Source organism: Chiloscyllium punctatum, chromosome 10 (genome assembly GCF_047496795.1).
Source record: "Chiloscyllium punctatum isolate Juve2018m chromosome 10, sChiPun1.3, whole genome shotgun sequence".
NCBI classification, from domain to species: domain Eukaryota; kingdom Metazoa; phylum Chordata; class Chondrichthyes; order Orectolobiformes; family Hemiscylliidae; genus Chiloscyllium; species Chiloscyllium punctatum.
Genome location: NC_092748.1, coordinates 67,982,705 through 68,002,566, shown reverse-complemented (window position 1 = coordinate 68,002,566; position 19,862 = coordinate 67,982,705). Strand labels below are relative to the sequence as shown.

The following is a 19,862-nucleotide window of genomic DNA, read 5'->3' as shown; positions in this document are numbered from 1 at the left end:
TTTAAGAGGCATTTTAATTTATCTATTACAAATTTCTTGACTGACACTATACTTATTTATGCAAATTTTACTGACTAATGATGTTCACATTAAATAAACAAGGTCTTTCCACAATAATCACTTTCTATATGTCTATTTCGGTCACAACATTTGTTTTCTTCCATATTTACGATATCTTTTCCTTTGATGTGAAGGATTTTCAAATTATGTGGATATAGCATCAAACTCATAGAGTCATAGAGATGTACAGCATGGAAACAGACCCTTCGGTCCAACCGTCCATGCAGACCAGATAGCCCAACCCAATCTAGTTCCAATTTAGCCCTTCATATCTTAAGACACTAAATCAGTCACAAGATTCTTGACAAATTTATATTTATATTTTTAGGCAGCTTTCCATTTTTTTGAGAATTTTTGATATTTCATGAAGCAGTGTTCGAATAATGGTGCTAATTTAACAGTGAATGCTTTGTTGGTCTCTGAGTATTTAAATATTACTTCCCAAGTATCAATTACTCATTGAAGTTAAAGTATAGCAGAAAATCTGATTTTATCGATTGTCATTTGGAATCAATAGACTTCTTTGTTGATTAGATGGCAGAGAGAGACCAGAATTAAGACTGTTGGTGGCCGCCTTCAGGGAGAGGTGATTTATTATGCTCCTTGTGGAAAAAAACTTCGTCAGTATCCTGAAGTAATGAAGGTAATTTCTGTATCTGAATAGATGTTGTTCCAAACCTTTTTGAATCTGAAACCTATTTAAAAAGAGCTTTAGGTTACATTGACTACTCCTTTTACAAGTATTTATGTAATACATAGAATTCTATGAAGTTTGTAAATTTTATTTGTACTTGCTTTAGATTAGATTAGATTAGATTAGGTGAAGAGTAAACCACCTAGACCCATTTTCCTCTAACTAATGCACCTAACACTATGGGCAATTTAGCATGGCCAATTCACTTGACCTGCACATCTTTGGATTGTGGGAGGAAACTGGAGAACCTAGAGAAAACCCACGCAGATTTGGGGAGAATGTGCAAACTCCACACAGACAGTTGCCCAAGGCTGGAATCAAACCTGGGACCCTGGCGCTGTGAGGCAGCAGTGCTAACCACTAAGCCACTGTGCCGCCCCAGTATTATTTAGTCTTTTGTACTGCATGTGTTTCCTTTACATAAACGTTTATTTCCTATATCAAAATTTACCATTTATAATCGGAAGCCCTCTACTGAACTCTAATTTGTAACAATAATTTGAGAGGTCAATAAGTAGTTGTCTAATTAGGATTGTAACATTGTGATAATATTGGCCTATCACTTAGTTAGTATTTTTACCTTTCCCCATAAATTACTCAAAGTACTTTCTCAAAGATTTAAGCCATTTCTTTTTCTCAATAGCTGAAATTCTTCTTGTCCCAAATGTTTGAAACCATGCTAAAAGAGTAAAGTAATAATATATATTACAGAACTACGATTAACATTGAATTGCCTTTTGTGCTACAGTGCCTTTATTTTTACTGGAAGGCCTTTACCCCTGCTAAAAGCTTGTACTCAAACTTAATGGAGGAGAGTACATTTGATTAGTACTGTTTCTGATAGCACTACGTCAATGATGTCAGTTCCTGGGGAAAGGCAGTATTGTAGGCCAATGATATTCAGTGTTTTTCAATGATATCTATTAAGAAAGCTTCACAGGCTTTGCACTTCTTAACTTTAAGATTTAAATGTAGTTTCCAGCACCATTAAAGTTTATGCTGTACAAACTAATTTATCCTTCAGTGTTTTTGCCCCACAATAATTCTGTCCCAAATTGTTGCTTGGGTTTGTGCTATGCATGTAATTTTCCAGATGGCGTTAGCTAAAAAAGGTGTAATTTTTTTTTCAAGGTCCATTAATTTTGACTTAATTATACTTAAGGATTTTTATAGAAAGGCAAAGAGTGAAGGTTCAAAAGGTTTTATTCAAGTAAAGTTTAAATCGTGTCTTTAAATTGAACTGTTGTTTGTGAGAGACAATGACAATAAATGGCTGACATTACTGATTGCACATTCGTTCTCGTTTTATTTATCTTTGTAATCAATCTTGGTGCTTTTTATTTGCATTAGCTGTAACACCATAAGACATCGGAGTAGAAGTATGTCATTCAGCCTATTGAATCTCTCCACCAGTGCAAAACATATGAGAGTTATTCAGTAGAATTCAGCTAATCAATCAAATTGTCATGCTTTATCTTGGAGTTGATACATTTTCTAAAATAAAGTTTTAAAGTTTTGTAAAGTTGAATTTTGACATGTTTCAAACAGCTGTTTGAGACATAAATAAGTCAATAATATAAGCAAATAAACTGATAGCAATTAGACTGTGTTTTCTTTTCCACATGAGGGGTCAACTACAGATTATCTGAGCCACATGCACTTTTGCTGGATCTCGCATTCTCACACTCAAACTGAATTCTCCTGGGTGTAGGTAGAGCTAAGGGGCAGGATTTTAACTTTCAAAACCCACTCACAATGAGAGTTCCATTATTGAATATTAAAAATTGTGTATATTGAGAATTTACAGTAACATCTTCCTTTAAGACACATGCTCAGTTCTTGTAATGCTTCTCGTCACAATTAATGAATAATACATTTTTATTTAATACATCCACTGATTCATGAGATATGCTTGTAACACGAGTTACAACTGTACTTATTTTTATACATTGTCAATACCTAACCAGTCAGGCAAAAATACTCTTGCTGTTGATTTGAAAATATGCTTTGCATTTGTCCTCTTTCTGTAGTACCTTACTAGGAATGGAATAACGGACATCACTAGGGATAATTTTAGCTTCAGTTCAAAAATGAAGGTTGGTGACTTCTATGAAGCCAGAGATGGACCTCAGGTAATGCTAGTTAAAGTTATAGATAATTACTATTGGTTTTGATCGTGACTTTGGATTTCATTAGTTATAAACCTCAAATGATCTCCATTTTGGGCCTCATGGTCAGTGCACTTAATAGTGGTGGATTGATACGTAGGAACCAAGAATATCTTTTCTTCAGTTTATAATTTGTGTTGCCAGTGGTAATCATAATGGGATACTGTACTCAATTATACTCAGAACCTTTTGGCTAAACGTCCTAGCTTTTCACCTGTTCTGTACTGATTGACTCCTGGTCAGGGAGCTGACCTGGAAGGAAAAGATTATGTTCCACTATGAGTCCTGAAACTCTTTGTCCAGAATAACATGGTAAAACTGTTTTACTAAAATTGCAATTTAATTGAATTTGATTAAGTATAAACAACTTTGTGTCATTAGTCATTGCCTTAAGAAAGTATAGTGGGAGAAAGCAAATCTAGACAAGTATTCTGTTTGTTGACGTGTAGAAAAATAAAAAGTAGGAGTAGTAGTCATCCCTTCAGTCCTTCAAGCCCGCTCTGCCATTCATTATGATCATCCAACTCAATACACTTTCTGCATTGTCCCCATATTCTTTGATGCCTTGAGCCCTAAGAACTATATCTAACTCCTTCCTGGAAAAAAATCGAATGTTTTGGCCTTAGCCACTTTCTATGTGAGAGAATTCTCTATCATCACTATCAGGGCGAAGAAATTTAAACCCAGCAACATTGAATGAATGACAAAATAACTCCAGGTGAGAATCATTTGTAGCTTAAAGAGGAATTTGCAGCTGGTGATTCTCCCATGTGCCTGGTCTTGTCTTTTTAAATGGTAGAAGTTGTGCCTTTGAAAGGTACTGTTGAAGAAGCCGTGGTGAGTTACTGATCTCCTCCATTATGTGGATGTTACATGCTCTGTTCAGGTAGGGGAGGAAATGAATATTGGAAAATGCTGGAAGGAGTGTCAGTCAAGAGGGCTGCATTGTCCTGGATAATGTTGAACCTCTAAGTGATGTTGGAGCTGCTGTCATTCAGGCAAGTTGAAAGAATCGTCACATTTCTGATTTGTACCTTGAAGATGGTGGACTGGATTCTAGAATTTAGGAGGCAAGGCACTCCCAACCTTTAACTTACTTGTAACCACAGTATTTATGTGGCTAATCCTGTTCACTTTCTGGTAATGGAAACCCTCCACGATGTTGTCAGTGGAACATTCATTGATGGCGGTGCCATTGAATGTCAGATGGAAATGGTTGGATTCTCTTGTTGGAACTAGCCTGGCACATGTGTCTTTTGAATGTTACTTCCCACTTATCATGGCAAGTTTGGATATCGTTCAGATGTTGTTCCATATGGTCTTGGCTGCTTCAGTATCTGAAGAGTTGCAAATGGTCCAGAACATTAAGAAAATCTCTGAAGCTACATGCTTTTGACCTTATGATGGAAAGATTATCATTGATGCAACTGAAGATGGTTGGGCCAAGGAAACTACTTGGAGAAAGTTATGCAGTGATATCCTTGGACCGAAATGATTAACCTCCAAAATACATAACCTTTCTGCTCGATTTGACTTGTTTTTCCTTGACCACCTCAACACTTTACTTGGTAGATACTGCCTGATGTCAAGATTATTCAGATCGCTTCGCGTCCGGAATTCAGCTCTTTTGTCCCATCTATGGACCAAGGCTCTTAGGAAGTTTACCGGAAAGTCCCTGCCAGACCCTCTTCAAGCATCTCTGAGTAGGTTATTTCTTTTCAAGTGGCTCTTGATAGCTGTATTAATGAACAATTTTATCAGTGCTGGTGATCAAGAGGCTTCTGATGGGATGATATTGACTAGCTTACATTTGTCTTTTTGAGGACTAGACATAGCTGAGCAATTTTCCACATTGCCAAGTGGCGAACAGTGTTGTGGCTTCACTGGAACAACTTGGCTAAGGATACACAAGGTTCTGCACCCACAAGTCTTCAGTACTATTCTGAGAAGTCTAATATAGGCCCAGCATCTTTGCAGCATCCAGTTCCTTAAATCATTACTTGTTATCATGTGGATTAATCAAAATGGATTATATACTCAGTACTTCTAGCTGAAAGTAGATGCAAATACTTTGGCTCATCCCTTGTACTAATGCATTTTTGATGAACTACCTTTTCCTGTTAGTTACTTAATTGGCTGCACCCGTTCAAGACTGCCATGCTCAGATCTAATCTGTTGGTTGTGTGAATACTTAGCTCTGTTGCATGCTATTTCTACTGTTTTGGCATGCATAGAAACAGAAATCGGCTATTGAGCCCCTCAAGCCTGTTCTGACCTTCAGTGAGATATCTTTGCTTAACAAAAAACCTATTTTAGATTTGAAATTAACAACTGATCTAACATAAACTGTCATTTGTGGAAGAGAGTTCTAAATCTCTGTCACCGTTTGTGTGTAAGAGTGATTTCTATTGTGTCTCTTGAATAGTATGAACCTAATTTTTGGATGATACTCCCTAGTTATAGAATCTCCAACCAGTGGAAATAGTTTATATTTATCCTGCCTGTTCTTGTCATTATCTTAAGGATTTGATGGGATCACCCTTTAATTTTCTAAATTTTTGAAGAAAACTGCCTAATTTAGGAACAGTCGATTGGGACAACACATCCATCCTAGGACAAGCCAGACAGAGAGAGACACACGAGAATTCCTAGAAGCATGGCATTCCAACTGGAACTCTATCAACAAACTCATTGAGTTAGACCCCATCTGCAACCCCCTGAGGAAGAGAACAGGAAATGACATCAGCACAGGAAATGACATCACCAACTCAAAAACCTAAACATATAAATAGGAAGCAGGAATTATCAGCAGTGCTTCACCCGTAGGCCCACTGAAGATGTTACCCACTGGGTGACAAAGCGTCTGGAAATGAACCGTCCAGCTCAGCGAGCAAATTTTCCTTGATAGTATTTTGATGACTTCAATTGGATCACTCCTTAATCTTCCAAATTTTAGAGAAAACAGGCCTATTTTGTAATAATCTCTCCTCATAATTTAAACCCTGCAGTCCAGCTACAAATCTTCTCAAAACCTGCTAGGTACCATTTTTATAAACCTACAAATCTACTCCCGCAAAGGTCTTATGAAAATGGGATTTGATCAGGGATGGTGAACTCATGCATAGTGATCCACGTATTCACTGAAATATACCTGATAGGCAGTATGTGGCTGTTGTTTGATTATTTTGAGAGGCAGCTATCCCAGTTTTCGCACAAGCCTTCAAATACTAGTAAGGAGGACTGCATAAGTCCAACAAAGCTGAGTCTACCATTGTCATTTCTGGTGCCCAGGTTGATGCCAGGTGGTCTGTTTTTGTACATTCCTTTTAGACTTGGATAAAATCTGAGTATGTGGTATTTCAGAGGGAATTTAAGAGTCAACCGCATTGCTGTGAGTCTCTAATCACGTGGATTTGGTCAGTGCAACAGATTTCATTTGCTGAAGGACGTTAGTGGGCCTGATAGCCTTTTGAAATAGTTGACAAAGGTTTTGTGGGAGCATTTGATTCCAGATCTATTCCTGATGGTGGGGTCCCCAGAGACAGATGGTCTAGACCTCTTGACTACTAATCCAGTAGCATAGTAATATGATATTGCTCCGCCACCACCTTCCTGTTGCTCTGTATGCTGACATAACAATGAAATTTAATTTATTGGCTATAAAGTTATTTTGGGTATCCTAAAACATATGGTTTGACCTCAAGTTCTTTGTTTCTGCTTAATCTTTGCACTTTTAGCAGACACCAATCAAATCAAGCGATTGCATTTTCAACATTGCTCTTTGAGCTTCATGTTTAATTCTGAGACATACACAATTCCTTCTTAATGATACTGTTTCGTCACTGATTCTTTTCATTCCTAGTAATGTTAACTTTCATAACCTCCTAGATATTAATTTGAATGTCAAATAATTATTTACTCAATAATCTTGTCAGGTTTATTTGAAAGTTTGTATAAAATTGTATCATTTTTCTTTATAAAATTATGAAACGCCCTGTATTATACTGTTTATTGAATAAAAGTCATTCTCAGTAAATCATTAGGATTTTGATTTGGTTTTGTCGAAATAAGTCTATCTCAAAAACTAAAATTAATCAGGAGCATTATTAGAAGAACATGGGGGCGGGGATTTCTCAGGTTTCAGGATTTAAGCTTCATTTTGGGACAGTAACCCCTAACGATGTTGCTTGTGGAGCTACTTATCATTGATTTGTAGGTGATAATTTAATTGAAAAATTGAAGGATACTGCAAAAAAGTGAACAAGCCATTTAACTGTGATGCTCACAAACTTTAGTACAATTTCTTATAAAAATAATTTGCATTTAGACTAATTTTAAAAATTCTGCGAACATTATTTTAGGGTATGCAATGGTGCCATTTAAAAAATGAGGAAATCATGCCGAAAATAAAGGCAATGGAAGGACGAAGAGGTCGCCCGCCAAATCCCGAAAAGCAGCGTGCTAGAGATGAATCTAAAATGAGACGTCGCAAAGGCAGGCCACCAAATATTGCAAGGCCAGATTTCCAAAAGAACAGTGATGCAAAACTGTTAAGAAAATTGGAAGCTCAAGGTGAGCATATACATATTGGCTGCTTTGCATTTCATTTATTAAAAGCAAATTGCTTAGTGAATTTTTCATGTCTTTAGCATATGCAAGAAAAGCAGCAGAATTAAAGATGATGCAGAAACTTGAAAAGCAAGCATTAGCACAGAAGGCTAAAGAAGCTAGGAAACAGCAAGGTAAGTAGCGAAAAGAAAATTGTTTATTGGATTTGTCAACTACTGTGCGAAACTGGTTAAAGATTTTTGCATCGTTTAATTAGACCTGCTGAATTTACTGGGCAAATATTCTTTCCAGCAATAATGGCAGCAGAGGAAAAACGGAAACAAAAGGAGCACCTGAAGATGATAAGACAACAGGTACACCTTCCACATGTTTAATTTGCTACTTTTCATATTTACCAATGTATATTTTGTACTTCTGATTGTACTTGTCTCATATTTACGTTTTCACACACTCAAATGAGAGTAGAGTCTAATTCTAATGTTTTGGGTGGTATTTCGGAAATATTGCATGTGATGCCAAGTTAAAGGGAAGTTTTCGGCTGTGCTTGCTGACTCTCACAATCCTTTAGTAGCAGCAAAATCTCTGAAATCCATTGAAATGAAGAGTGACAAAACCAACCAACCCTTGGGGAAACAAACTTTCAAAGTTGAACTTAATTGAAACAACTTCACTTTATGTTGCTCACACATTATAAAAAAGTTGGTGTTGAGCATGCAGTCATAACTTATGGTTGGAGGGTCAGTGTCAGCAGGCATGCTTGTATTTGTGTAACTTCTGTAAGGATGTGATTGATATATGAAGTTGATGTATTTCTCAATTAAACACAACTGTTAAGGACCTGGCCAGACTACTCAAAACATTCTTAAGCAGGCAGCCCAGACTGTAACTTTGCTATTTGTTTCAGTAAGTGTACATTATTACTCAGAGTAAGTTCGCTAGCTTGACTACCAGGTTTTAAAACTGACAAAAAACGTATTCACAAAATTACACAATGAAACACAAAGAACAGAATAAAGAACCCCTACAGAACTCAGTCGATCCAAACTAGACTTAATTACGCTGTTCTGAAAATGCACAACAGTCCCAATAAACAAACCCCATTAAACACAACGTAAAAATGAAACAAAGTCTTACAGATCAAAGTTAGAAGGGCAGAAGGAGAAAGAGTCCAGCAGCCTTTTTCCACACAGCCTGCTGAACTGACTCAAACAAGACTTCAGCTTTTAGGACTGACCACTCCCTTTTCAATATACAAGTCACTTCTAAAATAAAAAAAAACCACTCCACCCGGTCAAATAGTTTTTCTGCATCTAAGGAGACCACCAAGCCTGGGCTTGACCTCTGCTGGCACACCCATACCATATTCAACACTCTTCTGATGTTATTAGAGGAACTGCAACCCTTTATAATAGAGGGCAGTACCTTCTCCAGTCTCAACGCCAAGGTATTTGACAGGATTTTGAAGTTAGATTCAGCAGCGAGATGGATCTTCCCCTCTCTTAAGAATAAGGGAGATATTAGCTTCCCTGAGAGAGCGCGGGAGAGAGGTATGAATGATTATACATACCCAACATTGGCTCAGTTGACATGTTTATAAACTCGTTATAGAACTTGTTCGGGAATCCATGTTATTAAAGGGGCATTCAAAAGGGAGGCCTGGTCTGCACTTATACCTGGAAGATCCATGTTCACAAAAAAGGATTCTATCCTCGTCAACCCACCCTCACAACCTTCCAACCAGTATAGCTCTGCATAGAATTTCTTAAATGCTGCGTTGATATTTTTAGACTCATGAGTGAGAGTACCAGTTCTCTCTCTAATTGACATGATAGATTAAGGGGCCTTCTTTTTCCTGGCCAGGGTATGCCAAGTATCTACCTGGCTTATCATTGTACTCAAACAGTCTTTGCTTTGTGAAGGAGACTCCTTTCTTCACTGCCTGAGTGAATACGGAGTTCAGAGCATTCTGAACCCCATTGTAGCTTAGTCACAGACGGTCTGTCATAATATGCAGACTTGGCTGCATTCAGCCAGCCCTCAAGTATACTGAGTATGAAATAATTATACCCCTCAAATAAGCTTTGGTAGCTTCCCAGAGCACCTATCAGTTACTGGCTGTACCTGAATTCATGTCCCAAAAAGTCTTAAACTTCTTGTAAAGTACTCAATAAACTTGCTGTCTTTCAAAAGAAATGGATCCGTGCATCAATGCCGCATTTCTATTCCTTACCCTTGTACTTGACCTCCAAATACACTGCTACATGGTCCGAAATGGCTATCTTCTCAATCCTACAGGATAGTACCAAATCCAGGAAGGTTAATGGAACAAAAAAAATCGATCCTTGTGTGCACTTGTGCGGGTTGGAGTTGAAAGTAAAATCCCTACCCTTAGATTGAAGACACCTCCACACATCCACTATCCCTAACTCCCCACACAAGTCCACCAACTGTTTGGATTGTGGGGAGATGCCCGAGAGACCTCGTGGCGTCCTATTCACCTCGGGATCCATAGGACGGTTGACGTCTCCCCCTATAATATGTAGGGCACACCAAGAGCCATCAACTAGTAAGTGCATCAATTAAAAATTTGAGGGAGTCTGCCTGGGGGCAGTAGCCATTCAAGATGCCATACTCCTCCCCATGTATTAGAGCTTTGAGGAGAACAAACCACCCATGTTTGTCTTCATTTGATCTATCCACTGGAATGGAAAGTTCTTCTGTATTGGTATAGCCATTCCTCTACTTTTAGAGTTAAAAGACGGAAGGAACACCCTGCCAAACCCTCCCTGTTGTAATTTTAGATGCTCGTTATCATTCAAGTATGTTTCTTATAGCAAAACAATATCAACCCTCTCCTTTCTGAGATTTGAGTGCACTTTCTTTCTTATGACCAGTGAGTGGCTCCTCCTTGTGTTCCAGGTACACCATCTAAACGAATAACTAGCCATAACCATCTAAAGCGGTCCATGCCCCCCCCCCCCCCCCCCCCCCCAAAGAGGAAGGCGCGAGTGGAGACAACAAAGGATTTGTAAATCTAGAAAATATTACTACAAACACTACCAAAGCAAAAGTTCTAATCTCGACTCCTAAAATCAGCACAAGGCAAATAACTGGAGACCCCCTCCCCCTTGTCCGTAGAGGGCACTCATCCTACTCACTAGCACCTCCATGGCACCTTCCGACTAGAGCTGTACCCCAAATCCAAGCATTACAAAAATCAAAGAAAACATTTATCTTACGCACATGGTAATTAAAAATCCAACCCATCCTGCCTATATTGTCAACCCTGCTTGTTATCAATAGAAGAAAAGACTGACCCAAACCAAGTAAAAACAAAGGGAATAACAAGGATTAGCAAAAACGACAAGCAAGGGAAAGAAAGGAAAAAAAACCCACATATTTTCGGAACGCAGTCAGTCATATAAAATAAACAACTGAGAGAGCAAAGGATGCATAATATTTGACCTAACCAGTCTATTTTAAACTATCTAGAAAATCTTTTGCCTTTTCTGCTGAGTCAAAGTTATACATGGACCCTCCATGATTGAAGCACAACACTGTCAGGTGCTTGACAGAATATTGAATGTTCTAGTCTCTCAGCGTCTTCCTTACTTCTTCATAAGATTTCCTCTTTCTGATCACAGCCCCAGAAAAGTCTTGAAAAAACATGATTTTCAACTCCTTGTACACCAGGGCCTGTAGGTATTTCCCCAGTGTTCTGGAGGCTTCTACGACCATTTGTTTCTCTTTGTAGCACAGGAATTGCGCTAGGACTGGGTGGGGTGCTGATCCGACCCGAGCCTGCGCATCGCGACCCAGTAAGCCTGCTCCACTCGCACTCGGCCTGACTCGACTCCCAGTCCCAGGAGCTGCAGGAGTCATTGCTCCAGGAAGCTGACCAGTTGCTCACCTTCCTCTTGTTGTGGCAGCCCAATTATGTAAATGTTCTTTCTTTGACCTTGATTCTCGAGGTCGTCGACCTGATCGAGTAAGGCCTGGGCCTGATTTTTCAGGGCCTGGATCCGCCCCACCAATGGTACGCTGTTTGACCTACTCCACGTGCTGATCAAGATGTCGGATCTCCTGCTCATGCTTTAGTAGCATGGCAGGGATCAGTTCTAGTCTATTGTGAGACTCTTCTAGCGCCGACCCGAACGTCTCTTGAAGTTTGACAAACTCGGAGACCAAGTTCAGCTGCTCTGGTAAGTTCAAAGACGCTTCCACGGGAGTCGGCACTGCAGGCGTGGGCGCATCCGATGCTGCAGGGGAGTGCCCTGCGTGTTGCCATCTACACGATCTCTTTCCAGCTGTTAACATCATCATCTTCCCTGAGTGTTAAAATTAATATTTAGAGATTCTGGGAACTTTACATTACTGATTTTTCTTTTCAAAAATGGCTAGTAAGAGGAGGGTGAAAGCACCACTTTGCTTGGATGATGGTACGGACTCCAGCAAAGCAGACCAGTTAGATTGTCGCCATCCTGAACTCCCCCCCCCCCCCCTTCCCCGTAGTCATTTTTAGTCATGTCCTTATTTTGAATTATCTGCAGGAAAATTAAACTGCTTATGCACACATTTAAGTATTGGTTTGTTTTTATGGGACTTCTAGCGTTTTTAACTCCATCTGTTTTTGGTAAAATATTGCTATTGTACTGGTGCCAGAAATCATAGCTAACTTTAGATGTGTTAATGTTACATTTTTAATATTCTATTTATTGGATAAGAATTCAACAATTCGTCTTGGAAGCATCTGATTTGCATGGCCAGACCATGTTATTTGAATGAGTATAAGTGAAATATGATGCAACGTTTAAAATGTTGTGAGCAACCTTCAACAACCTGATCAAATTAAACTTTTTAATGAAAAATTTCATGAAACCTGACAGTTCCTTATATCACAGAATCATTCTTCTTGTAAAATTTAGTCTGAATTAACAACCCCCACCCGCCATCATTGCAAAGTAATTGCTGTGGGTGTGCTCCAATACCATTAGGGAGGGACTTGCAGGCTTCTGACCCAGCATCACTCAATGAACAGCAATATATTTCCAAGTCAGGGTGGTGAAAGACTTGGAGGGGAACCTGCAGGTGGTGGTGGTGATGGTGTTCCCGTGTGTTTACTGTTCTTGTTTTTCTAGATAGTAGTGCCAATGGTTTGGAAGGTGATATCTAAGGAGCCTTGTTGAGTTTAGACAGTATATCTTGTATGTGGGACATGCTGCTGCTACTACTGAGTGTCAGTGGTAGAGGCTGTGGATGTGGTACCAATCTCATAGGCTGTTTTCTCCTGGCAAGTATCAAGTGTCTTGTGCATTGGTGGAATTGCATTCATTCAGACTATTGGGGAATATTCTGTCACACACCTGCGTTGTGCCTTGTAAATGGTGGACAGGCTTTGAGGAGTCAAGAGTTGAGTTACTCACTGCAGGGTTCCAAGCCTCTGACCTCCTGTTTTAGCTGCAGTATTGATAAAGCTGTCCATTTCATTTTCTGGTCATTTGAAACCCCCAGGATGTTGGTGGTGGGGATTCAGTGGTGGCAAAACTGTTGAATGTCAAGGGGCGATGCAGTGTAAAAGGAGATTATTTGCCCATCATGTCTGTACCCAATCCCTCAAAACATTTTGACTTAGTGCCTTTCCCTCATATCCCTGCAGGTTGATTGTTCTTCATCAATCATGTAATGTCTTCTTTAATTCCTGACTTGAACCTGCCCCATCACACTTACAGCTCGTGCATTTCAAACCTGGACCACTTTTGTGAAAAAAAACTTTTCCTCCTGACATTTTCTTCTTTTGCAAAATATTTTAAAACCATGTCCTCTGGTTCTCGACCCTTTGAGTGGGAACAGTTTCTGTTTATGTAGTCTGTCTAAATCCATCATGATTTTTAAAACTTGTATAAAATCCCCCCTCGGTCTTTTGCTGCCCAAGAATAATAGTACCAAACTCTCCAATGTATCTTTAGAACTGAAGATTCTGCATTCTTGTAAACCTGTTCCACACTTGCTCCAGTTTGCATTCTTTCTAAAATTTGGTGTTCAAAACTGTACATGATACTAAAGCTGAGGCCCAACCAGTGTCCTGTATAAGTTCCACATAACCTCCCAACTGTTGTACACTATTCTGAAATGATGCAAAAACTTAATGAGAATTGCAAAGTATTGAATAAGCTAGAAAAATTGAAGAATTTGAAGACCTCTACAGTGAAATGGATATATACAGAAATTTCAAATCAAATTTAGCAAATGTCTTTGCACTTAGAACCTTTCATGTTGCAACATGGATAGCTTTTGTTTTAAAACAATATGATGCAATCAATTGTACTGTTCCTTTCCAAGAGTTTTTTGAGACAACAGGAAAGCAGTGTGTGTCAGGCTGTTACTTTTGTGCAGGGGTCCTGATACTGACAGTAATTGACAGCACACTACATCACTGGTTAGTATATGAGCACTCTGAGCTGGCAACTGATTCTGTTGGCAAGTGTGAATTTAGTTTGGTGCTTTTTGAAGAGAATGAAGATAAATGCATTGGATAATGAGGTGGTCCCATTGTGGGTTGACCACTAGGTCAACGAGTAGATTAGAAGCAAACTGCTTTGAAAAAGACCTGGATGTATTTCTAGTTAGGAAATGAATTCAAAAGTTATGAAAATATATATGGATAACTGAAATGATTGCAAAGCTCGAAGGTTCGTGTACATTTGGGATTATGGAAATGTCCTTTGTTGAGTGAAACAGGAATACGGATTTTGTATTTACCGAAGAGTTTAAAAATTGGATCACCCATTACCTTTATGTCAAAATGATGTGGAGGTCCTGGTGTTGGACTGGTGTAGACAAAGTCAGAAGTCATGAAACACCCGGTTATCGTTCAACAGATTTATTTGAAATCACAAGCTTTTGGAATGCGGCTCCTTCGTCAGGTGAAGTCAAATCATAGTAAGCAAGGATATGCAGATCATAGGGTGAAAAATAAACTTAGAGGCACTCAGGTTCCATCACACAAGGCTTGCGCTAGGCAAAATCAACATGAGCAAGAATCAGCACTATTTGAAGTTAGGGAATCCAATCCATCAGTCTAACAATGGCTCGGAAGACTCTGTTCCCGAACCTGCTGGTGTGTGTGGTCAGACCTCTGTATCTTCTGTCTGACAGAAGAGGTTGTTGGAGGTCATTCCTGAGGTGTGATGGGTCTTTGATGTTGGCAGCCTTTCTGTGGCAGTGAGCCATGTAAATGGAGTTCATCGATGGAAGATTGGCTTCCGTGATGGTCTGACCTGTGCTTACAACCTTCTGTAGATTCTTACCGCCCTTGGCACAGCAGTTGTCAGGCCAGGCATTATGTGCCCAGATAGTATGCTTTCAATGGTGCTTCTGTAAAAGTTGGTGAGGGTCTTTATGGACATGTCAAATTTCCTGAGCAACCTGAAGAAGAAGAGGTGGTGTTATGCCTTAACTGTCACGTCTATCTGGGAAGTCCAGGGCAGGTTGTTGGATTTTCGTTGCTCCAAGAAACTTGATATCCTGCACCCTCTCAACCACAGTTCTGTTGATGCAAGTGGGGGTGTGTTCTCCTTTCTTTCTGAAGTCAATGATCAATTCTTTAGTTTTGCTGGCATTAACTGGGAGGTTGTTCTCACCGCACCACGTCACCAAGCCCCCTCTCCTTTCTGCATTCTGACTCGTCATTGTTAGACATTTGTACCAGCACAGTGGTGTCATCAGCAGACTTGTAGATGACATTCATTTGGAACTTGGCAACACATTTTTGGGTCGTACAGTATGGGGCTGAGGATGCATCTTGGGGTTGGGCGGGGGGGGAGGGGGTGTTCAGTGTTGAGTGTTATCGTGAAAGAGATACAGTTGTCTATCTTCCCTGATTGCAGTCTGTGGGTCAGAAAGCTGAAGATCAGTTGCAAGGGCACCTGGTGTTTTGTGACTTCTGACTTTGTATGTCAAATATTAGCGGAACAATTTTGGGCCCCATACCTTAGAAAGGATGTATTGACCCTGGAGCAGGTTCAGAGGAGGTTCATGAGAATGATCCCTGGAGTGAAAGGCTTAACATAAGAAGAATGCTTAAGGACTCTGGGACTATACTTGACGGAGTTGAGAAGGATGAGCGGGGAATCTGATTGAAACTTAGAGAATACTGAATGACCTGGACACAGTGGATGTTGGGAAGATGTTTCCATCGGCAGAAGAGACGAGCACCTGAGTGCACAGCCTTGGAGTGAAGGGAAGACCCTTTAGAACAGAGATAAAGAGGAACTTCTTTACCCAGCGTGTGGTGAATCCGTGGACTTCATTGCCACAGAGGGCTGTGAAGGCCAGGTTGTTGATATATTTAAGGCAGAGACAGGTAAGTTCTTAATTGTGAAGGGAATCAAAGGTTACGAGGAGAAAGCAGGGAAATGAGGTTGAAAAACCTATCAGCCACGATCAAATGGTGTAATTTCTACTCTTATGGTCTTACTGTCTTCTAGAGGTGTACCTTAAAAAACAGCAATGTAAAGAAGAAAATTCTGTTAGCTTGTGTAGGGTATTTCTTGTGCTGGAAGTTTGTCGTGGTCTGGTTTGGTAACGACTTGATCACCATGATTTTGGGATATTACATACTTCGTATCATCGCAAAATTTTCTGCACAAAAATCAAACAATGTCCTCAGAAGTCTGGTAACTGTTTTAAAAAAAACAATCTGTGGAGAATTGGGTTAAACATAAAGCATTTTCAACTGATTGACTTGATTTAAATTTGTATGTGCTGATGACTTCTCTATTCATTTGAGAAATTCCCAAAGGAAGTCAGTCTGGCCAATTTCAACTGGCTTTCAAATGCAATCATTGCAAAACCATGGCATTAATCTGCCCATTGCTTATGACTCATTGGCAGTGTACTTGGGAATCATAGAAACATAGCATCCCTACAATGTGGAAGCAGGCCATTCAGTCCACACTGACTCCCCGAAGAGTGACCCACCCCACTCTCCTATCTCTGAAACCTTGCATTTCCTATGGCTAGTCCACCTAACCTGCACATCTTTGGACTGTGGGAGGAAACTGGAGTGCCTGGAGGAAACCCACACAGACAGTTGCCCAAAAGTGGAATTAAACCTCAGTCCTCGTACTGTGAGACAGCAATGCTAACCACTATGCCAGCGTGCTGCTCCATAAGAATGTTGAACATTGGAAATGTAAAGTTCACGTCAATGCAAAATGGAAAAGGTTTTTCTTTTTTGTGTTGGGAATATGATAGTGTTTTTTTTATAATGTCTGTATCTGACCCATGCTTAGCCTGACCTGTGAGTGCTTTATGTCAACAGTGGCCATTTCAGAGACATGGGTAGAGCAGGGACAGGAATGGTTATTGTAGGTTCAGGGATTTAGATGTTTGAGTCAGAACAGAGAAAATGGTGTGTGGTGTGGCATTGTTAGTAAAGGACAGTATTATGGTTGCAGAAAGGACGTTTGAGCACTTGTCTACTGAAGTAGTATGGGCTAAGATTAGAAACAGGAAAGGAGAGGTCACCCTGTTGGGAGTTTTCCATTGGCCTCCGAATAGTTCCAGAGATGTCGAGGATGGGATAGCAAAGGTGATCCTCAATAGCGAGAGTGAAAGGATGGTTGTTACGGCATCTTTAACTTTCCAACTATCGACTGGGAATACTATAGTTCAAGTGGTTTAGGTGGGTCAGTTTTTGTTCAATGTGAGTTCTTGACACAGTATGTAGACAGGTCCACAAGGGGCGAGGCCACATTAGATTTGGTACTAGGTAATGAACCCGGCCAGGTGTTAGATTTGGAAGTAGGTGTGCAGTTTAGTGATAGTGACCATAATTCGTTTATGTTTGCAATAGCAGTGGGCAGGGATACATATATTGCAGGGCAAGAGCTATGGCTGAGGAAAAGGTAATTACGATGCGATTTGGCAAGATTTAGGATGCATAGGCTGGGGAAGGAAACTGCAGAGGATGGGCACAATTGAAATGTGGAGCTTACTTAAGGACCAGCTACTACTGTCAGGCAGGGATGACGTTGCTGAGTGCGGGAGCCGTGGCTTACTAAGGAAGTCGAAACTCTGGCCAAAAGGAAGAAGGCTTATGTTCGGATGAGATGTGATGGCTCCGTTAAGGTGCTTGAGAATTAGAAGTTAGCAAGGAAAGACCTAAAGAGAGAGTTTAGAAGAGTCACGAGGGGACATGAGAAGTTGTTGGTGAATAGGATCAAGGAAAATCCTAAGGCTTTCTAGAGGTGTATCAGGAATAAAAGAATGAGTAGAGTAAGATTAGGGCCAATCAAGGATAGTAGTGGGAAGTTGTATGTGGAGTTAGGAGATACAGAAAGTGCTAAATGAATACATTTCGACAGTATTCACGCAAGAAAAAGACAATGTGGTCGAGGAGGATACTCAGATACAGGCGAGTAGACTAGATGGGATTGAGGTTCATAAGGAGGTGTTCGCAATTCTGGAAAGTGTGATGGGCCGGATGGGATTTATCCTAGGATTCTCTGGGAAGCCGAGATTGCTGAGCCTTTGGCTTTGCTCTTTATGTCGTCATTGTCTACAGAAATAGTGCTAGAAGACTGGATGACAGCAAATGTTAAGAAGGGGAGTAAAGACAACCCTGGAAATTATAGACTAGTGAGCCTTACTTCGGTTGTGTGTAAAGTCTTAGAAAGGATTATAAGAGAGAGGATTTATATTCATCTGAGAGGAATAAGTTGATTAGGGATAGTCAACAAGATTTTGTGAAGGGTAGGTCATGCCTCACAAACCTTATTGAGTTCTTTGAGAAGGTGACCAAACAGGTGGATGGGGGTAAAGCGGTTGATGTGGTGTATATGAATTTCAGTAAGGCGTTTGATAACGTTCCCCATGATAGGCTATTGCACAAAATACAGAGGCATGAAATTGAGGGTGATTTCACAGTTTGGATCAGAACTTGGCTAACTGAAAGAAGACAGAGGGTGGTGGTTGATGGGAAATATTCATCCTGGAGTTGTTACTAGTGATGTACTGCAGGATTTGTTTGGGTTCACTGTTGTTTATCATTTTTATAAATGACCTGGATGAGGGCACAGAAGGATGGGTTAGTAAATTTGCGGATGACACTAAGGTTGGTAGAGTTGTGGAGAGTGCAAAGGATGTTGTAAGTTACAGAGGGACATAGATAAGCTGCAGAGCTGGGCTGAGAGGTGGCAAATGGAGTTTAATGCAGAAAAGTGTGAGGTGATTCACTTTGGAAAGAGTAACAAGAATGCAGAGTACTGGGGCTAATGGTAAGATTCTTGGTCGTGTTGATGAGCAGAGAGATCTCAGTCCATGTAACATAGATTCTTGAAGGTTGCCACCCAGGTTGATAGGATTGTTAAGAAGGCATACAGTGTGTTAGCTTTTATTGGTAGAGGGATTGAGTTTCAGAACCATGAGATCACACTGCAGCTGTACAAAACTCTGGTGCGGCTACCCTTGGAGTATTGCGTACAGTTCTGATCACCGCATTATAGGAAGGATGTGGAAGCTTTGGAAAGAATTCAGAGGAGATTTACTTGCATGTTGCCTGGTATTCAGGGAACGAGGAGAGGCTGAGGGATGTGAGGCAGTTTTCATTAGAGAGAAAAAGGTTGAGGGGTGAATTAATTGAGACATGTAAGATAATCAGAGGGTTAGATAGGGTTGGATAGTGAGGGCATTTTTCCTAGGATGACGATGGCTAGCACGAGGGCACATAACTTAAAATTGAGGGGTGATAGATATAGGACAGATGTCAGAGTTAGTTTCTTACTCAGAGTGGTAGGGGCGTGGAACATCCTGTCTGCAGCTGTAGTAGACTTGCCAACTTTAAGGTCATTTAAATGGTCATTGGATAGGCATATAGATGAGCATGGAGTAGTGTAGATTAGATGGGCTTTAGATTGGTTTCACAGGTCGGTGTAACATAGAGGGCCAAAGGGCCTGTACTGCACTGTAATATTCTATGTTTCTATGGTGTCTAATGTTCCTTTATTTTTGCTGAGCGCTAATGTTAGTCTTAATACTCTTATGTTTGTTAATAATATTACAGAATTTGCTCTGCTGCTGAAATTTATTTCTCCGAAGCGAAGTGCACATTTTGCGTAATTGATTACTTTATCTTTTTTTCTCATGCGACATATTCAGGTGTTGTTTATTTATACATTTATGGTCATCAAATTTATCTTGAAATTAAAATCTTTTAAGTTAACTAATCCATAATAAAACACTGTCTGAATGTTAATATAATTGAACCTGCAAATATTGAATTGCCGTGTACGTGCAGTGGGGAGGCAGTGGTTTAGTGACAAAATCTAGTGACGCAGGTTAGTACTTTGGTGACATAGGTTTAAATCCCA

The 19,862-nt window shown here is 40.0% G+C and overlaps 1 protein-coding gene across 14 annotated transcripts in view; it reads left to right on the top strand.

Annotated features, from left to right (window-relative positions):
* Nucleotides 1-19,862, top strand: part of baz2ba (bromodomain adjacent to zinc finger domain, 2Ba) — a 353,869-nt gene that overhangs the window by 229,251 nt on the left and 104,756 nt on the right. For 11 of the 14 annotated variants that reach the window (XM_072579429.1, XM_072579425.1, XM_072579420.1 and 8 more), the window contains 5 exons: nucleotides 595-703; nucleotides 2,785-2,886; nucleotides 7,284-7,494; nucleotides 7,572-7,664; nucleotides 7,783-7,844. In XM_072579429.1, the coding sequence (XP_072435530.1) occupies nucleotides 595-703; nucleotides 2,785-2,886; nucleotides 7,284-7,494; nucleotides 7,572-7,664; nucleotides 7,783-7,844 (577 nt within the window). The remainder of the gene's footprint in view (nucleotides 1-594; nucleotides 704-2,784; nucleotides 2,887-7,283; nucleotides 7,495-7,571; nucleotides 7,665-7,782; nucleotides 7,845-19,862) is intronic. The other 3 variants (XM_072579427.1, XM_072579426.1, XM_072579423.1) reach the window with 1 other exon arrangement.